The sequence below is a fragment of the Pongo pygmaeus genome, chromosome 10 (genome assembly GCF_028885625.2).
Source record: "Pongo pygmaeus isolate AG05252 chromosome 10, NHGRI_mPonPyg2-v2.0_pri, whole genome shotgun sequence".
NCBI classification, from domain to species: Eukaryota; Metazoa; Chordata; class Mammalia; order Primates; family Hominidae; genus Pongo; species Pongo pygmaeus.
The window spans coordinates 22314199-22341473 of NC_072383.2; the positions used below are offsets into that span (position 1 = coordinate 22314199).

Genomic DNA, 27275 nt, shown 5'->3' on the forward strand with positions numbered 1-27275 from the left:
CCATGATTATATATGATAACATTCCTGAGATGCTTTGTATAGTCTAGACACTGTACAAATAGATTTTATTGAATTACCTGTGTTCACAGATCCAGTGTCAACATAAACATTTGCACAGAATGATGCCAGCAAAAGTCCAATCAAAGGACCAATAATAGCTCCTGTTTCTACAAGCCCTAAAAATAAATAAAAGTATAAGGTTATAGTACAGTTATATGCCCACATAAAGAGCTCTAGGTCTATGAAAAGCCTGAAGATTGAATATTTTTGCCTTGGATACTTTTGACTAGATATACAATTTATATGAAAGTTAAGCTTCATGTACATATAAATGATGGTTGTTTCTGTGAATGTTGAAAAAGAAGCCTCATAATTTGAAGACACTTTCCCCGGCCTCCAAATTCCCTTTCATGCTGGGTCACAGGTAGAGATTTGCTGTAGCAGCACAGGCAGTCCCAGCTGGGATCATGCCATCGACTAGGTCGTGATATAACCAAGGTCCTGTTAATTCATCCCACAGGCATGTTTTGGGAGGAATTCTAAAGCAATACCATCTTATAATGGATTTCTCATGGCTCATTCCTCAAAAAAGTTTCACTCTCAGATCTACAACTTGAAACTTCCTTCTGGCTATGTCCTCATTATTATTATATGCTACAAGTCTTTGATTTTATCATGTTCTCCTTCCTTTACTTCCACAGTTTTATTTTCCATGTCCATCAGTCCTATCTGTCTTCACTTGAATTCTTATCCATTAAAATTTCATCATCAGCTGTCTCATCACTTGTCTACAATTCAGAACCTATGCCGAACCCTCCCTGATCTCTGAAAATCCAGACACAAGCTTCTTCAACTTTCTTCCTGTTCACTTCAAAATTTGGCTTTGCCTATTATCTCTGCCTTCTCCATGGTTCTTGGAGAACCCACCCTATACACACTTAAGTTCTTGGTTCCAACCCCTTCTATCTTCTCTAAGGTTTTGCTCTACCAAACACTCCCTCTCTTGTGCGCGTTCAATTTCCCCGTAGCCAGTGATTCTACAAAATCTCAAATCCACCCTGCTTTCCCTCCTTTCACTATACTCTCTGCCTCTACTTCCTCACCTCTCACTCACTTTACTCAAATCCTTTTACGTTCTCCTCCAAATACTCTCAAGTAGCCCCAGTGATCTCTTTGTCACTAATTTAGTGTCCTTTTTTGGTCTTCATCTTCCCAGCTTTCTAGGTTATTTGACATTGCTGGCCAACTCCTCTTTTTACATTTCTTCCTAAGAGTTTCATTAAACTATACATGTATTGTTTCATTGTGTTCTTACGACTCTTCCTTCTTTGATTTTCCTTTCTCCTATTCTATTTACTAAGTAAAAGTCTTTCCCAGTATTTTATCCTAATATCTCTCAGTATATATATGTTCTTCCACAGCAACCTTATTTCTCCCTCTTGATTTCATTTATTACCTCTCCATATTTTTTTTTTGAGATGGAGTTTCACTCTTATTGCTCAGGCTGGAGTGCTCACTGCAACCTCCACCTCCCGGGTTCAAGTGATTCTCCTGTCTCAGCCTACTGAGTAGCTGGGATTATAGGCACATGCCACCACACCTGGCTAATTTTTGTACTTTTAGTAGAAATGGGGTTTTATCATATTGGACAGGCTGGTCTCGAACTCCTGACCTCAGATGATCTGCCTGCCTCAGCCTCCTGAGTAGCTGGGATTACAGGCGCATACCACCACACTCAGCTAATTTTTGTATTTTTAGTAGAGACGGGGTTTCATCATATTGATCAGGCTGGTCTCGAACTCCTGACCTCAGGTGATTTGTCCACCTCGGCCTCCCAAAGTGCTGGGATTACAGGCATGAGCCACCACACCTGGTCAATTCTCCAACTTTTAACCTAGCTTTTATATCCTCTTCTAAACTCCAGAGCCATACATGGAACTGTTTTCTTGGTGTAGAGCTATTTGATTTATAGTTATTTGGTTATGGATACACACATGAACACACACTATATATGTATATACATATATATACACACTCTATATATAGTACTAATAATTATGTAGTTCTTTATTTACTAACCTTGTATGGACCACATCATCCTCATTTTAATATGTATAGAGATTATCACAGCTATATTTACATATAATACACCCTAGTATTTGTTGAATAAAGAAATAGACATCATAGCAAGGTGTTTGTTAATTTATTGTAGGAGAGTGTTTGCATTCTTTTAATATAAGTGTGTGAAGGAAGTTAAAAGGACTGAATAGAAAATCACTGAAAAAGATTATTGCAAAATTAATGAGTTGCCAAAATGTGTGAAAAGTCACTTGGGTTAATGATTCCTCAATATTTTCATCCATCTGGATTATGTGTAATCATTTCCATCTTCTCTCACCCTCTTTGACTTTTTTAGTTTTTAAAAGATATGCCTACATACATTAATGGCAAAATGTCCCTATACTAAACGTTATGAGTTTATGACCAACTATTGATAGAATAACAAAAAATATAAGCAAGTCATGCATAATAAATTAAGAATATTTCAGAGATTGGAAGGCAGCACAAGAAGGTGGGTGTTAAGTTGGCTATTGTTCCAGGTGACCTACATGGATTTTAAAATGGTAATTTCAAGAAACATAAACAAAAAGATGAAGATGCATTTGTGAAAAATATGAAGAAGCCTGACTATATGGAGAGATCATTAAGAAGAGAAACTATATAGAAACTAAGTAAGTGAATGTCATGCAGAGCCATGAGTAATAAGTGGACAGATCAGATTTAATAAATGAGGAGCTTATATGTGTCATAAATATAGTAGAGAAGACATGATTAAAACAATGCTTGAGAAAAATTATATTGCAAGAATGTTTCTTAAAAACTGAGAAAATAAAATACTGAAGAGAAAATAATTTAATAAAGAGAATCTACAGACAAAGTAATGAGAACCTCAACAAAAACAGAGGTACTGAAAATAGTGAGAAAGGTTTTGAATGCACGGAACATTTTAGAGAAAACATTTTCAAATCTCTTAACAGATTGGATGTAGTGCGGTGCCAAGCAAATGAAAGGGTCACCTCCGGGGGCACTAGACTTGTGGTATTTCCAATAGTAGAAAGTAGATTTATTAACAAAGTGGCTCACTGTCATTTAGCATATCTCATCTCCATTCAACAAACTTTTATGGAAGGCCGACTGTGCCAAGACACTCTACTCATCATTGTGGAAATCACTAAGACTACAAAAATATAACTAATTTCTAACCTCAAGGAACATATTGCCCTGAAAAGAAGCTAAGGTAGATTTTCAAACTTACCAATATATAAAGGAGAATTTTCAAATTTGGAAAAATCTTCTATATAGGAAATACCCAAAGGCAGGATGGGAGTTTCACCCATTCCACGTACAATATTGCCTACTAGGACGTACACCCACATTAATGATTTAACTTCCTTTGTACACTCTGCATTAAAAAAAAAAGACATGACATTAGCGCTTTGACAATAAAATGTCAGTAATATTAATTCTATGTTTTCTGTAGGCATTTCACAGTTATATGACCATGGCCCCTTGTCAATGATTTATATTACTATTCCAGCAATGACTTCTCAGGGCACCCCTAGTGCATTCTCTGACAGTGGACTTGAGTATGTATGTACAAGTGTAAGTGATATACTGGAGCCAGTCCCTACTGAGTTGGGAGAGATAAGTATACACACCTCCCAACTCAGTGTTCAGTGACACCTCATTGGTAGTTTCATAGCAGTGTTACACTGCTATTGGCAAATATTAAAAATTGGCAAACATTAAAAATCAAAGAGATTCAGTTTCTCAGCAACTCCTGGACTCATTCAGCTGCTACAAGTGTTTCCCCATTCCTATCCAACTTTGGGGAGACAAACATATCTTTCGCTAGAATTGGTACTATATTTATAAAATTTAAACAAAAGTTCACTAAAGTGTGAATTCTCTATAGCTCTAATTATTTCATAGAAACTAAAAATATTTAACTGGATAATCATCATAGGTTCTCTATAGAGCATGTTGTATACTGTAACCACCAAATAACTTTCAATACAGAAATCCCCCAATCCTTGGAGCCGCAGCTGCTTAGTAGAGTAACAAAGACTAGACCAAAGGGAATAGAAAGTGAGAAAGATAGGAAGATCTCTGAAGGATTCTGTCAATCTCTTTGTCATCTGTGTTCTAGGCCAAAATAGCTGGTAAGCTGTGAGGAAGCTCTGTGGAGTCTTCAGGGAAGTGAAGGACAATGCACTCTCACCTCCTATAAATTGGCCAGGTGAGACTGTGAGGTCCTGACCACAGCTGGGTCCAGGAATTTCTTGTGAGTGCTATCTCTCCATTATTTCCAGTCAGAAAATAATAGTCTCTATTTCTAGGTATTCAGATTTTTTGTGTGATGCACAATGTGATTTGTGTCTAGAGATCACAGGCAAACTCTAGGCCTATTCTAGGGCAAAATTGAAAGCATCAATCCACCTTCCTAGAGATATGCCACAATGGGAAGATTTTGCTATATCCACAATGAAGCCAAATAGCACCTGGGTCAGTCTTTGGCAATAGCCAGCTCAGGAAGAGAACACAGGCCACTGTTAATGTCACTGTTTTCCTTTGTTTCCCCCATGGGGGCTCTTTGGCTTCTTCTGAGACAGATATTTTTCAACTTTTTGAAACTGTTTTGGTTTCCTGACTCAATGATGGTCATGAAATTCCCACCCTTGTGGACTACTGCAATTTCCACGAACATGAATACAGAATAAAAATGTCCCCATAAAAATGTTGAGTCATCAGAGTCATCTCCAGACCAAGTATAACCAGAAGATTATACAAGTCTCTTAGCAGAAAGGACAGAAGGGACAGAAGGGGCAGAAGCCAGTGCCTAGGGCTACCAGAAGCTGAAAGAAGCACTGCTATTGTGTAGAATTTTAAAGCACTGTCTCCAGTAGAGGGGAAAAAAAAAAAAAAAAAAAACCAGAAAGACAAGTTCCTAACTCAATAGAAAGGGAATAGAGTAATTCAGAACTATAGCGTACTTGCCTGTTTTCCCTGCTATTAAAGATCAGTGATAGAACACAAATCTCTTGAACTTTGTTTCTGTCTCTAGTTCCTATTTACATAATCGTATACACCACATCATCAGCATAAATCCATCCTTCTAAGACGTTTTCCTCTGTGGGATGAACTTGACAGTGGTCCTTGGATAGATGTCTTTGACACTTTTTTTGTCTCACTCTGTTGCCCAGGCTGGAGTGCAATGGCGTGATCTTGGATCACTGCAACCTCTGCTACCTGGGTTCAAGCAATTCTCCTGCCTCGGCCTCCTGAGTAGCTGGGATTACAGGTGCCCGCTACCATGCTTGGCTAATTTTTGTATTTTTTGATAGAGGTGGGGTTTCACCATGTTGGCCAGGCTGGTCTCGAACTCCTGACCTCAGGTGATCCATCCGTCTCAGCCTCCCAAAGTGCTGGGATTACAGGCGTGAGCCACTGCACCCGGCCCTTTGACTCATTTTTAAATAACATGTTAATAAATAAACAAGGAACTCTCAATAAATACATTCAAATATGAGAAAAATAACATTCTTTGTTATTAGCTATTCTTATTGCCCATTGTAACTCCTTTGGAAGTTCCTGGAGAGAGAGCATATCTTTGTTTATTTATCTAACTCAATCAATATCTCATTCAAGCCCCTCAACAGAAAGTGTTTAGTTACAAGTTCGCTGAACAAAAATCTATACAATGAAGTAGACAACCTGATGGATCCTGCGTTGGTCTTAAAATCTGGGTTCCATTTTCCATACACAAGAAACTGTTTGAGGACAAGTTGCCTGAAACTGAAACTGTAGATTCATATTCATATCTGTATAAACACAGGGAAAATGAGTTTATTTTAAGAAAGTAATGAGGACAATGTGGGCAATGTGCAGATTGTTACCTTCTGCTTCCCATACAACACAGTATCCAAATCCAGTAAAAATGGCTTTTCATCTTTGGCATCCAAGTTATCATAAGTTAATATCATCAAAAAACTTGCCACTTTCTGTAAATGTACAACCTTTTTATACTTAGCTTTCAATAATCTGCCTGTGGATGATCTATCTACCTTTAGATTATCAAATATCAACCTTCTTTGATTTTTAGGTTATCATTTCCTGGAAATAATTATTATAAGATAAGGAACACAAACTTTAAAAAATGTGACATTCAATAATGCATAATTAAGAAGATAAATGCTTTGGAAGGAATAACAACAAAACAAGCCTTCAACTTGGCATTCTCTAAAGTTTGCTCAGAAGAAGCAAAACCTCCAGTTTCTGAGAAACCCTACAATAATTCTTCCGTGCGTTTCATAAACCCCTAAAAAAACCAAAATATTTGTCCATCATAATGAGAGGCCTTAAGAGAATCTCAATCACCATGACACATAATGTAATGACTTTTTCTCTTCTCATAAGAACAAATGGATTAATAAACTATGACCATTTAATTTAAGCAAATTACCACAAGATCCACATGCTTTTCCTCAGAAAGTAAATTACATGCTGTAAGACGGAAAAAAAAAAAGTATGTTCAAAGTATGTTCAGTGAAGTCTCTGTTTGTTAGAAATAATGCTGGATTGTTTTCTGTGTTTCTATTAGATAAGGTAGCCAGAAGAAAACTTGCCCTTCTGAGTTCCACAAAAGCTAGAGTGTTGTGCTCGGATGCCACTGATAGTCTTAATTTCTGTGCTATAGGATATAATAAAAAGGCTCAAAATACCTTCCCCTTAGAACAACTGCTCAGTGATGCCCAAAGAGTTTGGCTGTGAACTATAGACGAAGGCTTCTGTCTCCATACTCATAATCCTATGAGACATGACAACCTCAAGGAAATAACACCTTTGGCAGGTGGTAGAAAGAAATGTATACAGTAGCTGAATATTACTTGACATTGTTTTGGATAGGCTAAGAAATAAAAGAAAAGGAAAGACTCTGCTTAGAAACTCTGATCCCTTCAAAAATACTTTAAAAGAGAAAATATGTTTTGTTAATTTATCCACTAAAAATCCAATAACTCAAAGTCTATTCATTCCCAAAGCATCAGCAAAATGATGGTAAATAGGTTTTCAAACAGAATGGGAAAAGGCATAATTCCACAAGGATAAAAAAATAGGGAATTTTACAATAAAAGAGAGCTCAACAAGATTTTCAAAATGGAAAAGCAGGTAACTGAGTGGTCACTGAAATAGAAGATATGAGAAGTGCAACTGTAAGTGCCTGCAAGGAAGCAATGCTGCAAAGCCCAGGAACATTCAGGCAAGATACTTAAATGCAAAAGTGAGTATGATCCAAAACACAGAATAGTGCAAACATTTTGGTTTAAAGTTTGTTTAAGAAACATTAAACTCCCAGAGACATCCCCTGCCACTCCAGCTGAAAATGTCCATTGATTCCAGAGTCTGGAGAGGCACATTGAGCATAGAAAGGCAATACAAAAAAACTGGAGGTATTAAGTTAAAAAAATCTACATATCTACATATTAAACAGGGAGATTCCAAATTCCATTTGGCTGGTAGCTAAGCTTCTACCTCCCAATGAACAGATTGAAGAATCCCTGTCTAGGATAACAGGTTATGTGCAATTCTGAGCCATCTGCGAAACAGCCAATCCCTGCGCAATGACTCTACAAAGAAGTCCTCCTTTAACAAAGTCCTACACATGTTTACAGAACTTCCAGCTGGCTTGTTGTTGTTGTTATTCCTCCCTCTTAAAAGTGAGTAGATAACAAATGACCACCAGATATATGACAGAAGTCTGTAACAGTAAAGACAGCTACAAACAAATAAAAAAACGGTACACTTGGAGGAGCCAAAGACCAAGAAGAAAGATGGACAAAATTTAGATGGGAAGAGATAATGTATTCTTGAAAGAATAATAAGATGTTCCTTAAAAAGGGACATTCAAAGAATAAGAGCCCTTGAAAATTAAAAATGTGGTAGCATAAGCTAGAAAGCCATTCAAAGGCATGGAAAATAAAGTTAAATCTCCCAGAAAGTAACAAGAAGTCAAGAGAACAAAAAATTAGGGATAAAAGATGAGAAAAACATAAGGTTAATACAGGATGTCCAATATTCAAGTAATAGAAGATCTAGAAGGAGAAAACAGTGTTATGAAAGAAGGTATAGGGGAGATATTATCAAAGAAATAACAAAAGTAACTTTTCCAAATGTCCAGATTGAAGGCTCCTGGCACAATGGAGGAGACAGATTTATACCAAGACAATTATCATGAATTTTGGACGTGGAGCTTAAAAGAAAATTCCAATAGTTTCCACTGAAAGAAAACTGATCACAGAGATTAGAACAGCATAGGATTCTGAATAATAATACTTGATTACAAGTGCTAGATAGAGCTAGAAAACATTGGGAAAATGTCTTCAAAATCCCTAGGGAAAATATTTCCAATCTAGAATTTTATCCTAGCCAAAGTAACAATCAAATGTGGGAGTAAAATAGGAATATTTTCAGATATACAAAGTCTTACGTTTTATATTTCCCTTGTACACTTTCTTGGAAAGTGTATTTTCTTCACAAAAACAAGTGAAGAGGAAAGAGGAAAGCATGAGACATGACATCCAGAAAATGAATAACTGAATGTTTGAAACAGGTAAAAAGCAAATTCTCAAGGATAATAATGAGGGAAAATTCCAAGGAAACAGCAATGCAGCAGGCCTAGAGTATTCCAAGTTCAGACTGCAGATGGAGAATTGAAAGTGATATGTGAGGAATCTCCAAGACAAAAATGATACATTATGATATGGAGAAGAATATTGAGGAGACATTTGCCCTACCAGTGGAGAATCTGGTGATGAATTAGTGAACAATACAAAGAAAGCAAACCATATGATAAAATGAGGTAATTATTAAATCTAGGGAAAATAAAAAGTGATATAAGTAAAGGATGATAAGCGCATGGTTCAGTGGTAAAAAAGATTTATGTAATTATACAAATGTAAATAGTAAAAATGATTTTATGGTAGGAATTCAATACATATTGTGTAACACTAATGTATAGACATATCTCAGAGACATTGCACGTTTGGTTCCAGATTGCCACAATAAAGTGAATATCACAACAAAGCAACTCACATGAATTTTTTAAATTTTCTAATGCATATAAAAGTTATGTTTGCACTATATTGTAGCCTATTAAGTGTGCAATAGCATTATGTCTGAAACACAATGTACACACATTAATTGAAAATGCTTTATTGCTAAAAGGCGCTGACAATCATCTGAGCCTTCAGCGAGTCATAATCTTTTGCTGGTAGAGGCTTTCGCCTCCATGTTGATGGCTGCTGGCTGATCAGGGGAGTGGCTGCTGAAGGTTGTGGGGGCTGTGGAAATTTCTTAAAATAAGACAATGATGAAGTTTCCTGTGTCAATTGACTCTTCCTTTCACAAAAGTTTTTTCTGTAGCACATAATGCTGTTTTGTTGTTGTTGTTTGTTTGTTTTTAAGACGGAGTCTCGCTGTGTCGCCCAGGCTGGAGTGCAGTGGCGTGATCTCGACTCACTGCAAGCTCCGCCTCCTGGGTTCACGCCATTCTCCTGCCTCAGCCTCCTGAGTAGCTGGGACTACAGGTGCCCGCCACCACCTCTGGCTAATTTTTTTGTATTTTTAGTAGAGATGGAATTTCACTGTGTTAGACAGGATGGTCTTGATCTCCTGACCTCGTGATCCGCCCGCCTTGGCCTTTCAAAGTGCTAGGATTACAGGCGTGAGCCGCCGCTCCCGGCCGCACATAATGCTGTTTGATAGCATTTTACCCGCAGTAGAACTTCTTCCAAAACTGGAGTCAATCCTTGCAAGCCCTACCGCTGCCTTATCACCTAACTTTGTGTAATGTTCTAAAACATTAGTCGTCATTTCAACAGTTTTCACAGGATCTTCATCAGTAGTAGATTCCATCACAGGAAGCCACATTATTTGCTTGTCCATAAACAGAAAATCTTCATTTATTCAAGTTTTATTATGAGATTGCAGCAATTAAGTCACATCTTCAGGTTCCATCTTAAATTCTAGTTCCGTTGCTCTTTCCACCACACCTGCAGTGACTTCCTCCACTAAAGTCTTGTGACTTCCTTCACTGAAATCTTGAACCCCTCAGGGTTATCCAAGAGGATTTGAGTCAACTTTTCAAAATTCCTGTTAATGTTGAGATTTTGCCCTCCCCTTCTGTTCCTGGTGGAATGTAGAATAGTGAATTCTTTCGAGAAAGTTCTCAATGTATGTTACTTAGATCCATCAGAAGAATCACTATTTATAACAGCAATATCCTTACAAACTGTGTGTCTTACATAATAAGGCTTGAAAGTCCAAATTACTCCTGATTTATGGGCCACAGAATGGATGTTGTGCTAGCAGGCATGAAAACAACATTCATCTCCATGTACATCTCCAACAGAGCTCCTGGGCAACTAGGTGCATTGTCAATTAGCTGTAATATTTTGAAAAGACTTCTCCTCCCTATCTCTGAAAGTCCGAGGTGGCATCTTCTTTCCAAAGAAGACTGTTTCCACTTTGGGAGGCTGAGGCAGGCAGATCACCTGATGTCAGAAGTTTGAGACCAGCCTGACCAACATGGTGAAACTCCGTCACTACAAAAAATACAAAAATTAACTGGGCTTGGTGGTAGGTGCCTGTAATCCCAGCTACTTGGGAGGCTGAGGCAGGAGAATTGCTTCAACCCAGGAGGCAAAAGTTGCAGTGAGCTGAGATCATGCTAGCCGGGCGTGGTGGTAGACGCCCGTAATCCCAGCTACTTGGGAGGCTGAGGCAGGAGAATCGCTTCAACCCAGGAGGCAAAGGTTGCAGTGAGCTGAGATCATGCCACTGCACTCCAGCCTGAGCAACAGTGTGAGACTCCATCTCAAAAAGAAGAAGGAAGAAGAAGGAGAGGGAGAAGGAGAAGAAGGAGAGGGAGAAGGAGAAGGAGAAGAAGGAGGAGGAGGAGGAAGAGGAGGAGAAGGAGAAGAAGAGGAGGAAGGAGGAGGAGAGGAAGAAGAAGAGGAGGAGGAAGGAGAAGAAGAAGAAGATGAGGAGGAGGAAGGAGAAGAAGAAGAAGGCTGTTTCATCCACATTGAAAATCTGTTATTTAGTGTAGCCACCTTCATCAATTAACTTAGCTAGATCTTCTGGATACCTTGCTGCAGCTTCTCCATCAGCACTTGCTGCTTCACCTTGCACTTTTATGTTATAAAGACAGCTTTTTCCTTAAACCTCATGAACCCACCTCTCTTGGCTTAAAAATTTCCTTCTGCAGCTTCCTAATCTCTCTTAACTTTAGTAGAATAGAAGAGAGAGTCTTGCTCTTCTGGCTTAAGGGAATGTTGTGGCTGGCTTAATCTTCTGTTCAGGCTACTCAAACTTTCTCCATCTCAACAATAAGACTGTTTCACTTTCTAATCATTTGTGTCTTCCTTGAAATAGCACTTTTTCCTTGTGTTCACAGCTTGGGTAACTATTTGGTGCAAGTGGCTTAGCTTTGGGCCTATTTTGGCTTTCAACTTGCCCTCCTCTCTGAGCTTAATGATTTCTAGCTTTTGATTTAAAGTGAGAAATGTGCAACTCTTCCTTTCACTTGAACACCTGGAGGCCACAATAGGGTTATTATAATAATTGGCCTAATTTCAATATTTTTGTATCTAGGGGAATAAGGGGGCCCAAGGAAAGGGCAAAAAATGGGGCAATGGCTGGTCAGTGGAGCAGTCAGAACACACGCAACATTTGTTGATTACATTCACCATCTTAAGACCAGCATGGTGGCTCATGCCTGTAATCCCAACATTTTGAGAGTCTGAGGCAGGCAGATTGCTTGAACCCAGGAGTTCAGGACCAGCCAGGGCAATATGGCGAAACTCTGTCTCTACCAAAAAGAAAAACCCACAAAAATTAGCCAGGCATGGTGGCACGTGCCTGTAGTTTCAGCCACTCGAGAGGCTGAGGTGAGAGGATCACCTGAGCCTATGGAGGTCGAAGCTACAGTGAGTGAGATCATACCACTACACCCCACCTTGGGCAACACCATATCTCTAAAAAAAATACATAAATAAATAAATCACCACCTTAAATGGGCATAAGTTAGTGGCACATCAAAACAATTACATTAGTAATATCAATGATCACTAATCACAGATCAACATAACAGATACAATAATAATGTAAAAGTTTGAAATATTGCAAGAATTATCAAATGTGACCCAGACACGAAGTGAGCACATGCTGTTGGGAAAATGATTCTAATCTTCAACGTAGGGTTGCAATAAACCTTCAATTTGTGAAAAATGCAATATCTGCAAAGTGCAATAAAGTGAAATGCAATAAAGCAGGGTATGCCAGGATTCAAAACTAATAGAATAGCATTTACTTAGAAATACAGAGGCAAGGCTGGCCCAGGTGGCTCACGCCTGTAATCCCACACTTTGGGAGGCCGAGGCGGGCGGATTGCTCGAACCCAGGAGTTCCAGACCAGCCTGGCCAACTTTGGGAAACCCCATCTCTACTAAAAATACAAAAATTAACTGAGTGTAGTGGCATGCACCTATAATCCCAGCTACTCGGGAGGCTGAGGCAGGAGAATCGCTTGAACCTGGTAGGCAGAGGTTGCAGTGAGCCGGGAGATGGCGCCACTGCACTCCAGCCTGGGCGACAGAGTGCGTGAGACTGTCTCAGCAAAAATAAAAACAGAGGCCGAGGCGGGTGGATCATGAGGTTAGGAGATCGAGATCATCCTGGCTAACACAGAGAAACCCCGTCTCTACTAAAAATGCAAAAAATTAGCCAGGCATGGTGGCACGTACCTGTAGTCCCAGCTACTCAGGAGGCTTGAGACAGGAGAATTGCTTGAACCCGGGAGGTGGAGTTTGCAGTGACCCGAGATCACACCACTGCACTCTAGCCTGGGTGACAGAGTGAGACTCTGTCTCAAAAAAAAAATAATAAATAATAATAAAAAATAAAAACAGAAAAACAGAAAATAAAAGAAAGAAACTGGTGGCAAATACAAGAAAGAGCTAAAAGTTATAAGTGCTTGCCTCTGGAAAGCAGTAAGTAATAAGTGACAAGGGAGAAGTTTTTGTCAATGTAAGCTTTTATGTATAGTTTTTATTTTTATGACTTTGTACATAGTTACTTTGGTAAAAATTAAAAGAAAAATCAGCCTTCAGACTGGTCTGTCTCTTGGTGACCTGCAATTAAGCAGAATCTCATTATTAATTAGAAGTATTTACATGGTCCTGAGAAGGGAATAATCCCAAGTTTTGGCTGGTCCTGAGAACCTTTTCACCAGACTCAACTCCACAAGAAAAGGTCCCAAATCCCCATTGTGTAAATTGACAAAACTGACTACTTAAGTGGAAGTGAGGCAGTCAAGAGCACCAAATATAGAGATGAAACAGAATGTGCATCTTCCTCTTCCCATTACAGTGCCCTATGCTGTTGGAAAGCATTGCTCCTAGAGAGGAAAGTGCAACTTCATTTCCTGCAAGTGAAATTTGACCACCCAAAATTATCAGACTGGAATACTTACTGGTTCATGAGGAAATGAGGTAGTGATTTTAAGAAACAGCCTAAGCCCATAACCACACATCCAACGCCAATCATTATAGGTCTATGCAGTTTGGTTCCAAAATAACTCACAAATATAATCAACAAAAGATTTCCTAGGAAAAAATTGAGAATAATCATTTTAAAAAGTATGAACAAAGTCTTAATTAACAGCCTCACCCAATCATTTACATTCTAGCATTTACTGCATAACAACTATCTTAAATACTGGGATTTGTGCTAGGGTTGCATTAAATAATAAATGAATGTAACACAATCCCTGCCCCGAAGAAGGGTTCTGTTTTGCAATGTAGACAGATACAGAAACAGATATCTCTGAAACACCAACATTTATAGAGGGGAGAGGAAGAGAAGCCGGTGAAAGGGACTAAAGAATGGTTCTGGGAAATTTGAAAGGCTCTATTTGTGACTATCTAGACTTGGGAAATGAGGTTCAAAAGAAGGTGTCAGCCTGCATGTGACCTCTGGCCTCTCTCTCAATGCCTACTCCATAGAACATTATCACGTTTTCCTATGCCCAGAAAGAGAAGCAAAAGTCAAATTTAGGTAGCTGAATGTTTTGTAACTCATTGTTTAAAAATACCTTCATTTTGGTCAACATGACCAAGACAGGGATCTATTTTTTTTCTACTTCTTTCCCTAGATCAGACAATGCAGTTAAGTAAAAATTAGTAGACCCCCACTTCTACTGGGTCTTCAGTGAGTCTGGATTTGAGGAATAAAAATGGCAATGAAAAATGTATCCCCATGTCTTAGGACAAAGCTTTAGAATAAAGAAACTAATGGGGGAAGGCCCATCTGATGGACAGATCCTTGAAGAGTGTGGAGTAAAGATTTGAAAAAAACAAATATATGAGTAAGTTTTTTGCAAACCATACATTTTTTAATTCAGTAAATAATATCTATCTTGCTCCCACTATATATAAAGAATGCCTCTGCAATGACTCAAGATTATAAAAATTTCAAAATTTTTTTCCTCAAGGAGTTAATAATTTTCTAAGTAGTGTATATTTTGAAAAGTTTTCTTTCCACCTGTATTTTTCTCTAGTCTGCCTTGTGTGTAGAAGATATGTCCATTTGTACATTATTTTATATGGAGAGCGCCCCACCGCAATAACTATATTAGCCACGTTGCCCTCTCTAGGTTTCTAAAATCTCATCACCAAAGCCATCCGTGTTGAAGGTAGTGTCTCCAGAGGCCATTGTTTGAAATCCATATCTATTTTTTGAAAGGAGAAGAAAGAAAGAACTTTCCTTCTTCACATAAGAGTGAGTTCACGTTTTAAACTGCCTTGCTCTGTCAGGAAATAATTGCAAAGAGAAAGCATGGGAAAAGAAAAGTAACTTTTTTCAAAGGTATGGAGAATGCTGCCTGTAAAACTGCCTGGGGAAATGTAAGCTAAGTGATATGTTTATTGGCATTTGTAAATTTCACACTATTTCTAATCTTCATCGTTCTCCTCAAGCTACTTGTCACCACCCACTAGTGGTAGAAATTGTTAATATATTCTACTTTATCAAGAAATTTGGGGCAATCAAACATGAAGGCATTTGAGTTTTCCACCTGATGACTTTACCACCTTCCTTCAGTTTGAGAAGTTGTGGTGCCCGTCTGACCACCCAACACTAAACATATCACCAGGGCACTGCCATTTTCTTCAGTCACTTACTCTGGTAATTAAAATCTCTCATATGTATTTTAAGCCTCTCTCTCTCTCAACGAGACTTTAGCCTACACATATTCTCTAGTTTCTCTCCAAACTTCCCAGAACATTCATCCATATTCATAGATTCCACTTTTCCCCCTCCCTAATCCCCTAACGTCTCTTCTACCTTCACTACTTCCTAGCTTCTAAATTTGCTAGTGCCCTGGCAAAGATCATCAGTTATCTCCATATTATGAAACCCAGGGAATAGTTCTTCATCCTTATCTAACTGGATATTTCTAATGCTTTTCACACTGCTGATACATTTTTTTTTCAAATTTCTACTCCTTTGTTTTTCATAATACTATTTTCTCCTAGTTCCCCCTCTTGTTTCTCTGACCATTCCTTCTCTTAACATAGACTCCTTTTCTTCTACCTGTGCCTTAAATGTTTGTGCAGCTCAAGATCTATTCTTTGTCCATTGTAATTATCACCCTATATCCTCTCCCTGAATAACCTCATAAATTCTCTCTCTAGTTTTAGCAAACACCCACTTACTTGCTAATCAATAGCTCCAGCCCAGATAGTTTCCCAGTGCTTCAGACTCACATAACTGCAATGTGAACATATAACTTTGTCACCAATTGTCACCAATAGAAGTTACAGATGTGTTCAGATGACAATACGGCTGTTGCAAACAATTCAAAACATTGACACAATAATTACTTTAAAATTAGTAACTTTTTAATTTAATGGGTTGATTAAAAGTACAAATATTACTATATAAAAATTTGTTTTAAGATTTTGATAATTCTACTTCAATATAATTGGCTTCCTTTGCACCCATATAGTTTTTTTTTATGCAATTAAAATTATTACTCCAGGATCATATGGTGTGAGAATGCTAAAAGGGTCCTTGGTACAGAAAGGTTAATAACCCCTTCCAATCCTCAGTGACACTCCCTCATCTAGAAAACTAAAAAGTAAATGCCACAGCAGGCACACAAAGCTCTCATTAACCCATTTCTCACTCCTGCCCATTTCTGCAGGCTCACATCCTAATCTTTTCCAACTTTATCTTGGCTAGCCAATATTATCAAGCTGAATGTTGCTCCTCACATAGGCTATTGCGCTGCGTCCTTCTTAGGCTTCTTCTACTGGAATTTTCTTTACACTTGCTTAACCTCATTTCTTCTCCTAGAAAACTTTTAGTTATCCTCCGAGAGTCTGGCTTCCCTAAATGAGTCTGTGTTTCTTCTGTTCCTGTAAGACCTTGTATATATCTATGCTACCAAACTTACTTCATTCAATTAGTACTATTATTATCTGCATCTCTACCTTCCATTAGATCATGAGCTGAGTCAATTTGTGGGCTATACATGGAGTTAGTTCTAACTCTCTCACTGGGATCAGCACACAGGTGATACAGGCTAAGATCTAAGGCAGTTGAACACTAGTAGACAAGATCAAGAATCACTTGTTTCAGTTTTGCTTCTCCTCAATCCTGATTTTTTAAATACATTTATATTAAAGGAAATTATCATCTTGAAGAAAGTGGAAGCTATTATAAAACTAGAAAGGAGTGACACTCATATTTCTATATAACTTTTTTCATGGAAGAAATCTTTCTTTCTCTCATTCTCCCTCTCTATGGTCACATATTCCCAGTCATCCACAAAAATCAGAATCTATGAGTAGACTTTATTCTTCTCTAGAGGCTGCCTCTGAAATAAATTCAGAGAGATATAAAAGCAATCTTTTCTTCTCTCTGTACTTAGGAAAAAAATTGTCAACCTCCCAGACCAAATAGCAGAAAAATATTTGCACTTTCATTTGTAAGGGAATTTCCTTGGTCTCCAACAATATCTTCTACATCTTCTAGGTCTTCTACCTTTTTTTTTTTTTTTTTTTTGAGATGGAGTCTCGCTCTGTCACCCAGGCTGGAGTGCAGTGGCAATCTCAGCTCACTGCAAGCTCTGCCTCCTGGGTTCACGCCATTCTCCTGCTTCAGCCTCCCAAGTAGCTGGGACTACAGGCGCCCGCCACCATGCCCGGCCAATTTGTTTGTATTTTTAGCAGAGACAGGGTTTCACCATGTTAGCCAGGATGGTCTCGATCTCCTGACCTCGTGATCCACCCATCTCCACCTCCCAAAGTGCTGGGATTATAGGCATGAGCCACCTCGCCTGGTGGGCTTCTACCTTTGTATCTTCTAAATACAAAGATGGAGCCCTTAGTATCCCTTAGGGTTATCAAATGATAGATTTAAATATAAATACTGTAAATACTCTGCTACTCATGCTACATAACTAAGAAGCTATTAGAATAAAAAGAACAATAGTAGGATATGTGGCAATATTTAGGTGTTAATATGAGGTAATATTTAAATGAATTATTTCTGAGCATATTCTAAGCTTAGCTAATCAATCAGTTTTAGAAAACTTATAACTCGGTCAGATTAAATGACCTAAAACAGCAAATAAAGAGAATAAAATTCAGACTAGCTCCACAGATAAGACAAAATACAAAAAGAAGAAATGCAAAAATAATTCATTACCAATCTCAAAGCTTCCATTAATAAATCCAACTAGAGATGTTGGGATGTTGAATTGTCTCTCTATTTGTGTGAGCATGGAATTCATATAAGATCCAGATAGTGTTTTGGATACAAATGCACATGTTATTGCCAACAGAAACATCTAGGAAAAAAATATAAGAAAATGTAGAAAAAATTATTTTTAAATTGTATACTTGCCGTCTGTTGACAAAATGCCTTCCGCCATAAGACTGATCGTCTCCGACTTAAGTAACCTTTGAATTTGCAAGAAACTGTAAAATGTAGTCTGTTCCTCTTGCCTGTCATACTGTGATTTCTCTCTGAAAACTCAAAGTGAGACTAATTTTGTAGGTAGTTGCAGCCTCATATTGTATAAGCATACTGGTACATACATAGAAACAAACAGTCATTCTAAGTAATACATAGCTGATGATTTAAACACGTCTTCAGAGCTACAATGATATCTAAAGTACAAAAGAATTCATACATATACTGTAATGAAAAGAAAGAATGCAGAATTATACAAAGACATTATTTCGGTAGCAAATATGCTTAAGTTCTCTCTGCAGGACAATAGGTCCCCAGATTACCTTGGCCGACCCCACTCTTTCCTGTTCTTGCTTGCAATTCTTGGTCAGAAACATTCTGCATTCTCAGCAATGAGGGAAATATCCAGAACAATCTGAATTATGTCCTCATTCTTCCCATAGTAGAATGCTCTGCAACCCTTGAGCTCAGCAATCCCAGTTGTATCTAAGGCATATAAGTCCAGGACAGAGTGTTTTCAGGGTTTCTCAGCTGCAGTGTAAATGGAGGACCACATAAAAATGAGACTCCATTTATTTTGGGAAGCTTTCCTGAACCTTGGAGAATCAGCTCACATGGACCCTTGGCTTCTGTTTATCCTTAGTGCCTGCCTAATATATATACTATAAATTTCCATATGTTTTATCAATCATACTTCCTATGAATTGGTATAGTTCCAGGAAACAATGAGGTTGATGCAATCCATAACAACATCAGGGATGAGTTCACAGATAGAACCACTGTAATCACCAGGAGCTACTATGGTTTTACTGAAAATATGAAAAGTTAAAATTCATATTTTAAAATTAAATTTAAAAAGATGGCTTTTAGTAAGAGGTTTTAAAACAGGAGCACTGTATACTGGTAATAGTATAGTTAGGTAGATTAATTACTGCTTCAAAATGAACAAATTATAGATAGATTTACATCAACTTGAATGGTGGTCTTCAGTCACATGCCATACGGATTTTTGCTTGGTCCTATTAAAGATAGTTTCTGATGACACTTGCAACCTGGGAGACCATTTGACCTACTGTTTACGTAGTACACTCAAATTCTTAAAATTCTCACACCTTCCACCTTCCACACCTCCAGTCTTGAGCCAATCACACAACTTATTTTCTACCTCACATATTCTTTTCAAGTTAACTCACAACCTTTTCTGTTTCTCAGTCTCCAACCCAGCCACTTCTCTTTGTTCATGATCAGCAAATGATATCAGCAACTTCACCTGCAAACTTACCTCTATCCCTACCTTCTCTAATTTGCCTATGTCTTTAGAAAGATTGGTGTCCCTTTCCTGTACATAAAATCCCTCCAATCTTGCTCTTGAATCCGTTCTTCCCATTTTTGAGATTCTAATTCATCCATTATTGCTCTTTTCTCTCTCTCTCTCTCTCTTTTTTTTGTTTTGTTTTGTTTTGTTTGAGACAGAGTCTTACTCTGTCACCCAGGCTAGAGTGCAGTGGCATAATCTTGGCTCACTGCAACCTCCATCTTCCGGGTTCAAGCAATTTTCCCACCTCAGGCTCCCAAGTAGCTGGGGCTACAAGTGTGTGCCACCATGATTGGTTAGCTTTTGTATTTTTAGTACAGACGGGGTTTCACCATGTTGGCCAGGCTGGTCTCGAACTCCTGATCTCAGGTGATCCGCCCACCTTGGCCTCCCAAAGTACTGGAATTAAAAGCATGAGCCACCATGCCCAGCCTTTTCTCTCTATTTTCAACCTCACACCCTTTATTGCTTGTTTCCCCACTAGCTTATTAATATATCCAAGGTATTTCTTGCCTTTTGAGAAAAAAACAAAATGAAACAAAACAAAACACCTTCCCTCAGCCTTGATGGTTAGCTACTGTAGCTACCACAAAGCTGTTTAGAAGAATAGTCTAGACTCTAGACTGTTTAACCTTCCATCCACCCTAAAGTCTGCTACAGCCTGGTATTTCTTGAAACTACTTCCATAAAAGGTCATAAACAACTTCCTGATTCCCAGATAACCCAAATCCACAAGCTATGTCTGAATTATCATTTTACTTCATGACTTTCAGTCATTTGATACTATTGCTCTCTCTTTTCTTCCTGAAATTCCCTCTCCCACGCATACCTATATCTCTTGACTAACTGCTCGATTCTTTCTGCTCAGTCTTCTCTTCTTTGGTCAACCCTTTCAGGCCTCTGTCTTGTACTCCCTACCCTTTTGCTATGCATGCTGTCTTTAGGAAGTTCTGGCCCATCCATGCTTTTAACTACCATACGTATGATGAAACCTCTCATATGTATGAACAGTTTAGCTCAGACAATTGAAATCCTGTTTACTCTCCTCTAGCCTTGTCTACCTCCAAACTCTCCTTCACATGCCACCTCCACTAATTTGGATCATAATTTTTTGTGAAATAAATTAATAAAATACATAGTTAGCATATTCTACTTCTTAAAACTTTTCAGTAATTCCTATAAACAAAAATCTCTGATTTTTAAGATAGTAAACAAAGCCTCATCTATATTTCAGTATCATCTGCTGTTGCTTGTCCTTAGACACAGTGTTCCACATGTAGCTGTGTTAATTAACCCTGCTATTTTATAGGTCAGTGCTTTTATATAATATTCCTCCAGTTATAATTTCTTTCTTCCCTTTGTTCATCTGGTAAATATATAATTCATTTTCAAGACTCAGGTATTTTATTACTTCTATTGCAAAGCCTCTTTTGCCTCTGTGCTCCCCAGGTAAGCCCTAACCATTCATTCATTCTTTATCTGCCCACCCTACTGTGTACCTAACTTGATTACAACCTCTATTACAGTGCACTTTATTTATGGATTTGGATGTCTATAAGTTCCTCTCTCATTATTCTGAGAGCAAGTCAGAGACAGGAGCCATATGTTATTTACCGTTGTGGCTCTGGTGCCTACTAAGTGCCTGACAAATAGCAGGCACCCAATACAAGTTTATTGAATTAATGACAGAGTAAGTATCAAAAACATCTTGAAGAAATCAGAGCTGAAAGTAAGATAAAATCGAATAAGATTAAATATAGTGTTTTCATCCATCTGGGCTGCTACAACAAAATACCCTAAGCTGAGTGGCTTATAAACAACAGAAATTTAATTCTCATAGTTCCAAAGACTGGAAAGTCCAAGAGCAAGGCACTAACAAATTTGGGTTGGCTGATGCCTGTGAACCCAAAAGTATCTGAGACAGTTCTCAATCAATTTAGAAAGTTTATTTTGCCAGGGTTAAGGATGTGGCCATAACACAGCCTCAGGAGGTTCTGACAACATGTGCCCAAGATGGTCAAGGCACAGCTTGCTTTTATACATTTTAGGGAGACATAATACGTCAGTCAGTACATGTAAGATTTACATTGGTTCAATCTTGAAGGGCAGAACAACCCGAAGCAGGGGATTCCAGGTCATAGGTAGTTTTAAAGTTTTAAAATGTGCTGATTGGCAATTGGTTGGAAGAGTTATTATCAATAGAAAATAATATTTGGGTTATAATAAGGGCTTGTGGGGACCAAGGTTCTATCATGCAGATAAAGCCTCTAGGTAGCAGGCTTCAGAAACAATAGATGTACATGTTTCTTGTCAGACTTAAAGTCTGTGTTGATGTTAGTTCTGGTTGGTTTTTCCTGAATTCCAAAAGGGAAGAGGGTACAATGAGGCATGTCTGACCCACCCTTCCTTCCCATCATGGCCTAAACTTGCTTTTCAGGTTAATTTTGGAATGCCTTTGGCTGAGAGGAAGGGTCCATTCAGATGGTTGGGGTCCTCAGAATTTTATTTTTGCTTTACATTCTCCCTCTTCCACCTAAGATTTGCCAGAGGCAACAGCAATGTCTACCAAAGTTTTATTTTGTCTCATACCATTGTTGGGGTGGCATGGCTGCCTGCTTGAGATCCATCCTGTGCCTCAGTGGGACTCCCTATGGCCAAGGGACTTAGAGTCAAAAGACTTATAGCAAATTAAATGTTCTAGGCCAGATAGGAATGGACATGGACAAGCATTCATTACCCCTTAAATTTTTTTCAGTAAAAAATCAACAAACAGAAAGCCAAAGGCCAGGTTACAAAACTGACTTATCTTTAACTTCTATGCATCGAGCTACTATAATCTCGGTTTTAGTTATGGACTTATAGCAATTAGCTACACAAAACATAAGCATTGCTCTGAAAAAAAATTTTTAATATATACTGACCAGGCACCATGGCTCACATCTATATTCCCAGGATTTTGGAAGGCCAAGGTGTGTTCATGACTTGAGCCCAGGAGTTTGAGACCAGCCTGGGCAAGATGGCAAAACTCTGTCTCTAAAAAAATAGAAAAAGACAAAAAGCTAGCCAGGTATGGTGGTGCATGCCTGTAGTGCCAGCTACCTGGGAGGCTGAGGTGTGAGGATCACCTGAGCCCAGAAAGTCAAGGCTGCAGTAAGCCATGATGGCACCACTACACTCCAGCCTGGGTGACAGAGTGAGACCCTGAGTGAGTCTCAAAAAGGAAATAAATAAATGAAAATAAAATTTAAAAATACATATCTATCTATCTGCACAGCTCATAACTGGGAGTCCTATATCCAGAAGGCTTTGTCACAAGGTATCTTTATCCTCTCAGTAGTTATTTTCTTTTAATTCTACAAATAGCATGACATTCTTTATGGTTGGGCTGGATGAAAAGATGCCACATAGTAGCTCAGAAGTCAAAAAACTTTGTTTTACCAGCTGTTTAGGCATCTGTGTATCCATCCTTGATTTGGATGTTTTGAACTAATTCACTTCCTCAAACCTAGCCCTTACAATCTCACACACCCACCTCTTCCGCAACAGTCCTTAGGCCTAGAGGGAGGGTGCTTGTGTAGTCTTAACAGAAGGGCATTTGCGGTGAAAAACAGATCGGGCTCAGTGGGATGCCAAATGAGAGAGATTTGCATCTCTAGTCTTGAGAATACCATCATTCCAGTTTCCTTGGAAGTAAACCAAGGAGAGATAAATAACATTAATATTTTGACAATCAAAAGAGTATTTGTGTATCAGAATGGAAAATGGAAGCTATCTCATTAGGGATTCAACTAAAAATATGAAGAAAAACTATAATCTGCTATTCTTTAGAGGATTATTATAGCCAAGAAATAATTCATGATTCAATCTGCATTCAAAAACAAAAGTCGGGGCTGAAATCTAGTAACAAGTGTTAAACTTTTCCTTTGAAACAATTTTTCTCTCTCTCTAGCCCTCCTTTTCTATTAAAGAGAAATTATAGTAAGACCAGTTTGTGTGTAAAAATAAGTTTTAGGCTTATTATACTTGGCCTGATTATTTGCATAAAGTGCAGCAAGAAATTGACAGACCATATAGGCTCTTTTTAAGTTGGCTTTGCTGGAAATTTACCTGAAAATATGTTATTCTAGTCAAAGACTTGGTAAAATAACCAGTGTCTCCAATTGTCCTGTTTTAAAACAAAAGACTCTTACTAAACTTATGCAAATAACTATATTGTCATAAAACCAGAATACTCACGGTTTCCAAATTTGGGAGAACTTGGAGAGAAAGGTAAATTTGCTCATAAAAACATACTTCACCCAATTGCTCTACAGAATAAATAATTTAAAAGAAAAAGATTCTCTTGACTCTTTAACCAGAGCATCAGCCTTCCAAACAATATGTCCTTTGTTCACCTTGAATTGCCATTCACATGCTAAGCAGTTCTTGTCATATGAGAGCTGTTTATCAGGCACTGTAGAATCTAGCAGCTCCTTACAGAGTCAGAGTCAGCCCTAGGGGAAAAAGAATGCTCTCTGCTCATAAGTATCTCCTCTTTGCATCCTCAGGTAGCAAGATCCTATGCAAACAATTTTTATTTTATTATGGAACTCTTTGGGGCACCATTATTTCCTTTAGCAAAGGGGTAGCTTCAGTTAACATTCCATAACAAGGCAGTAAATGTCCCTCAACTGGAAATTCTCTAGTCTAGTATTTGTCATTGGGAAGTGCTCCCAGTCTTTTACCATAAGCCCTAATAAATGCTCCACAAATGGATATGAAGTGGAGAATTTGTCCCTACTAGCCCTTCAGCTTCTGCCCTACCTTGTGTAGACTCAGGCAATCTTACTAGTTTCCATTTAGTGTGTCCAATTAACATTCCTCAAAGGGCACATTTACATGACTTCAGTTTCATCGTACTTGATAGGAGAAACATCCCCCAATCAGGTACAATACCAATTTTCACAAGACATTTAGGTAAAGGAGTTAAAATTACCTTACATAAAGGCTGTTTAGACATCTCAAATTTCATAATCCTATCAACCTGTACATTTTTATGTTCTGGTTTGAGGAACTTTTCTTTTCTACCCCCAGACCATTTTATCTTTTCTGGTGAAAAATGATTTGAGTTCCCAGCAAGGGATTGAGCCGAGGGACTTGGGCTCTTTTTTCAGTCTTCATCTTAATTTGCCTCAGATTTGCCCCAGGCAATGTCAGCTCCCTCATTATAACCTCTGCCTTTTGCTGTTTCTTCAATTTCCCCAATCTGGGGCAAATGCAGAAAACTGATATGGGGACTTTTAATGTTGGAGGACCAGTAGGGGTTCCCTTTGGTCCACCCAACTTTTGATAGTGTTGTAAAGACCTTTGTTTCAACCCCATCAATTTTCATTTTATTTCTTATGAAATGTCCAAATATTTTAATCACCCTCTGGGGTGAGTCCTCTGACTCCCTTTTGCCTTTCTCATTATTCTTTGTTAATTACCCCAATATTTTATTAAGCATCTGTAAGACCCATGTGGACAGCAAATTTGATCAGCCTGTGATTCTGTGGTAGTAATGTCACCTGGAGTGCCCATGTTGCACTTAACCTCCAAATTTACCACGTGATATGGTTTGGCTGTGTCCCCACCAAAATCTCATCTTGAATAGTAGCTCCTATAATCCCCACATGTTGTGAGAGGGACCCACTGGGAAGTAATTGGATCATGGGCATGGGTTTTCCCATGCTGTTCTGTGATAGTGAATAAGTCTCACAAGATCTGGTGGTTTTATAAAGGGCGGTTCCCTGGCACATGCTCTCTTGCCACCATGTAAGACATGCCTTTGCTTCTCCTTCATCTTCCATCATGATTGTGAGGCTTCCCCAGCCATGTGGAACTGTGAGTTCATTAAACCTCTTTTTCTTTATAAATTACCCAGTCTCAGGTATTTTTTCACAGCAGTATGAAATGGACTAATGCAGTAAATTGGTACAGAGAGTGGAGTGCTACTGTAAAGATACTCAAAAATGTGGAAATGACTTTGGAGCTGGGTAACAGGCAGAGGTTACAACAGTTTGGAGGGCTCAGAAGAAAATAGGAAAATGTAGGAAAGTTTGGAGCTTCCTACAGGCTTGAAGGGCTCAGAAGACAGGAAGATGTGGGAAAGGTTGAAACTTCCTAGAGACTTGTTGAATGGCTTTGACCAAAATGCTGGTAAGATATGGACAATAAAATCCAGGCTGAGGTGGTCTCAGATGGAAATAAGGAACTTATTGGGAACTGGAGCAAAGGTGATTCTTGCTATGCTTTAGTAAAAAGACTGGTAGCATTTTGCCCCTACACTAGAGATCAGTGGAACTTTGAACTTAAGAGACATAATTTAAGGTCTCTGGGGGAAGAAATTTCAAACTAAAGCTTTCAAGAAGTGACTTGGGTGCTCTTAAAAGCATTCAGTTTTATTAATTCACAAAGATATGGTTTGAAATTGGAACTTACGTTTAAAAGGGAAGCAAAGCATGAAAGTTAGGAAAATTTGGAGACTGATGATGCAATAAAGAAAGAAAAACCCATTTTCTGAGGAGAAATTCAAGCTGGCTGCAGAAACTTGCATAAGTAATGAGAAGCCAAATGTTAATCACCCAGACAATGGGGAAAATGTCTCCTGGACATGTCAGAAGTCTCCACAGTAGCCCCTCCCATCACAGGCCCAGAGGCCTAGGAGGAAAAAAAATGGTTTTCTTGTGCAGTCTTTGGACTTGGTGCTCTGGGTCCCAGCCATGGGACCCAGCCATGGGACCCAGAAGGAGCCAATGTACACTCAGGCCACTGCTTCAGAGGGTGCAAGTCTCAAGCTTTGGTTGGGCCTGCAGGCACATAAAAGTAAAGAATTGAGGTTTGGGAACCTCTGCCTAGATTTCAGAGGATGTATGGAAACACCTGGATGTCCAGGCAGAGGTGTGCTGCAGGGGCAGGACCCTCATGGAGAACCTCTGCTAGGGCAGTGTGGAAGGGAAATGTAGGGTTGAAGCCCCCACACAGAGTATCCACTGAGGAACTGCCTGGTGGAGCTGTGAGAAGAGGTCCACCATCCTCCAGATCCCAGAATGGTAGATCCATCAACAACTTGAACCGTGCACTTGGAAAAGCCACAGAACACTCAACACCAGCCCATGAAAGCAGCCAGGAGAGGGGCACTGTACCCTGCAAAGTCCCAGGGGTGGATCTTCCCAAGTCCATGGGAACCCACCTCTTGCATCAGTGTGACCTGGATGTGAGACATGCAGTCAAAGGAGATCATTTTGGAGCTTTAAGGTTTGACTGCGCCCTGGATTTCAAACTTGCCTGGGTCCTCCATCTTCTTCATTTTGGTTAATTTTTCACATTTGGAATGGGTTTATTTACTCAATGCCTGTACCCCCATTGTATCTAGGAAGTAACTAACTTGGTTTTGATTTTTTTTACTGGCTCCTAAGTTAGGACTTTTGGGTTAATACTGAAATGAGTTAAGACTTTGGGGGACTGTTGGGAAGGCATGATTGGTTTTGAAATGTGCGGACATGAGATTTGGCAGCAGCCGTGGGCAGAATTCTACGGTTGGGCTGTGTCCCCACCAAAATCTCATCTTTAATCATAGCTCCCATAATCCCCATGTGTCACGGGAGGGAACTTGTGGGAGGTAATTGAAACATGGGGGTGAGTTTTTCTGTGTTTTTCTCATGATAGTGAATAAGTCTCACAAGATCTAATGGTTTTATAAAAGGCAGTTCCCCTGCACATGCTCTCTTGCCTGCCACTGTGTAAGATATGCCTTTGCTCCTCCTTTACCTTCCACCATAATTGTGAGGCCTCCCCAGCCATGTGGAACTGTGAGTCCATTAAACCCCTTTTTCTTTATAGA

The 27275-nt window shown here is 38.8% G+C and overlaps 1 protein-coding gene across 4 annotated transcripts in view; it reads right to left on the minus strand.

Moving 5' to 3' along the window:
• The window catches only part of SLCO1A2 (solute carrier organic anion transporter family member 1A2), a 150809-nt gene that overhangs the window by 32093 nt on the left and 91441 nt on the right, over positions 1–27275 (minus strand). For 2 of the 4 annotated variants that reach the window (XM_054442082.1, XM_054442085.1), the window contains exons 3-7: positions 17833–17974; positions 13592–13724; positions 5776–5882; positions 3317–3463; positions 78–176 (exon numbers count right to left, since the gene is read on the minus strand). In XM_054442082.1, the coding sequence (XP_054298057.1) occupies positions 78–176; positions 3317–3463; positions 5776–5882; positions 13592–13724; positions 17833–17974 (628 nt within the window). Of the gene's footprint in view, positions 1–77; positions 177–3316; positions 3464–5775; positions 5883–13591; positions 13725–17832; positions 17975–18422; positions 18631–23650; positions 23817–27275 lie in introns of those variants that run through there. The other 2 variants (XM_054442084.1, XM_054442083.1) reach the window with 2 other exon arrangements.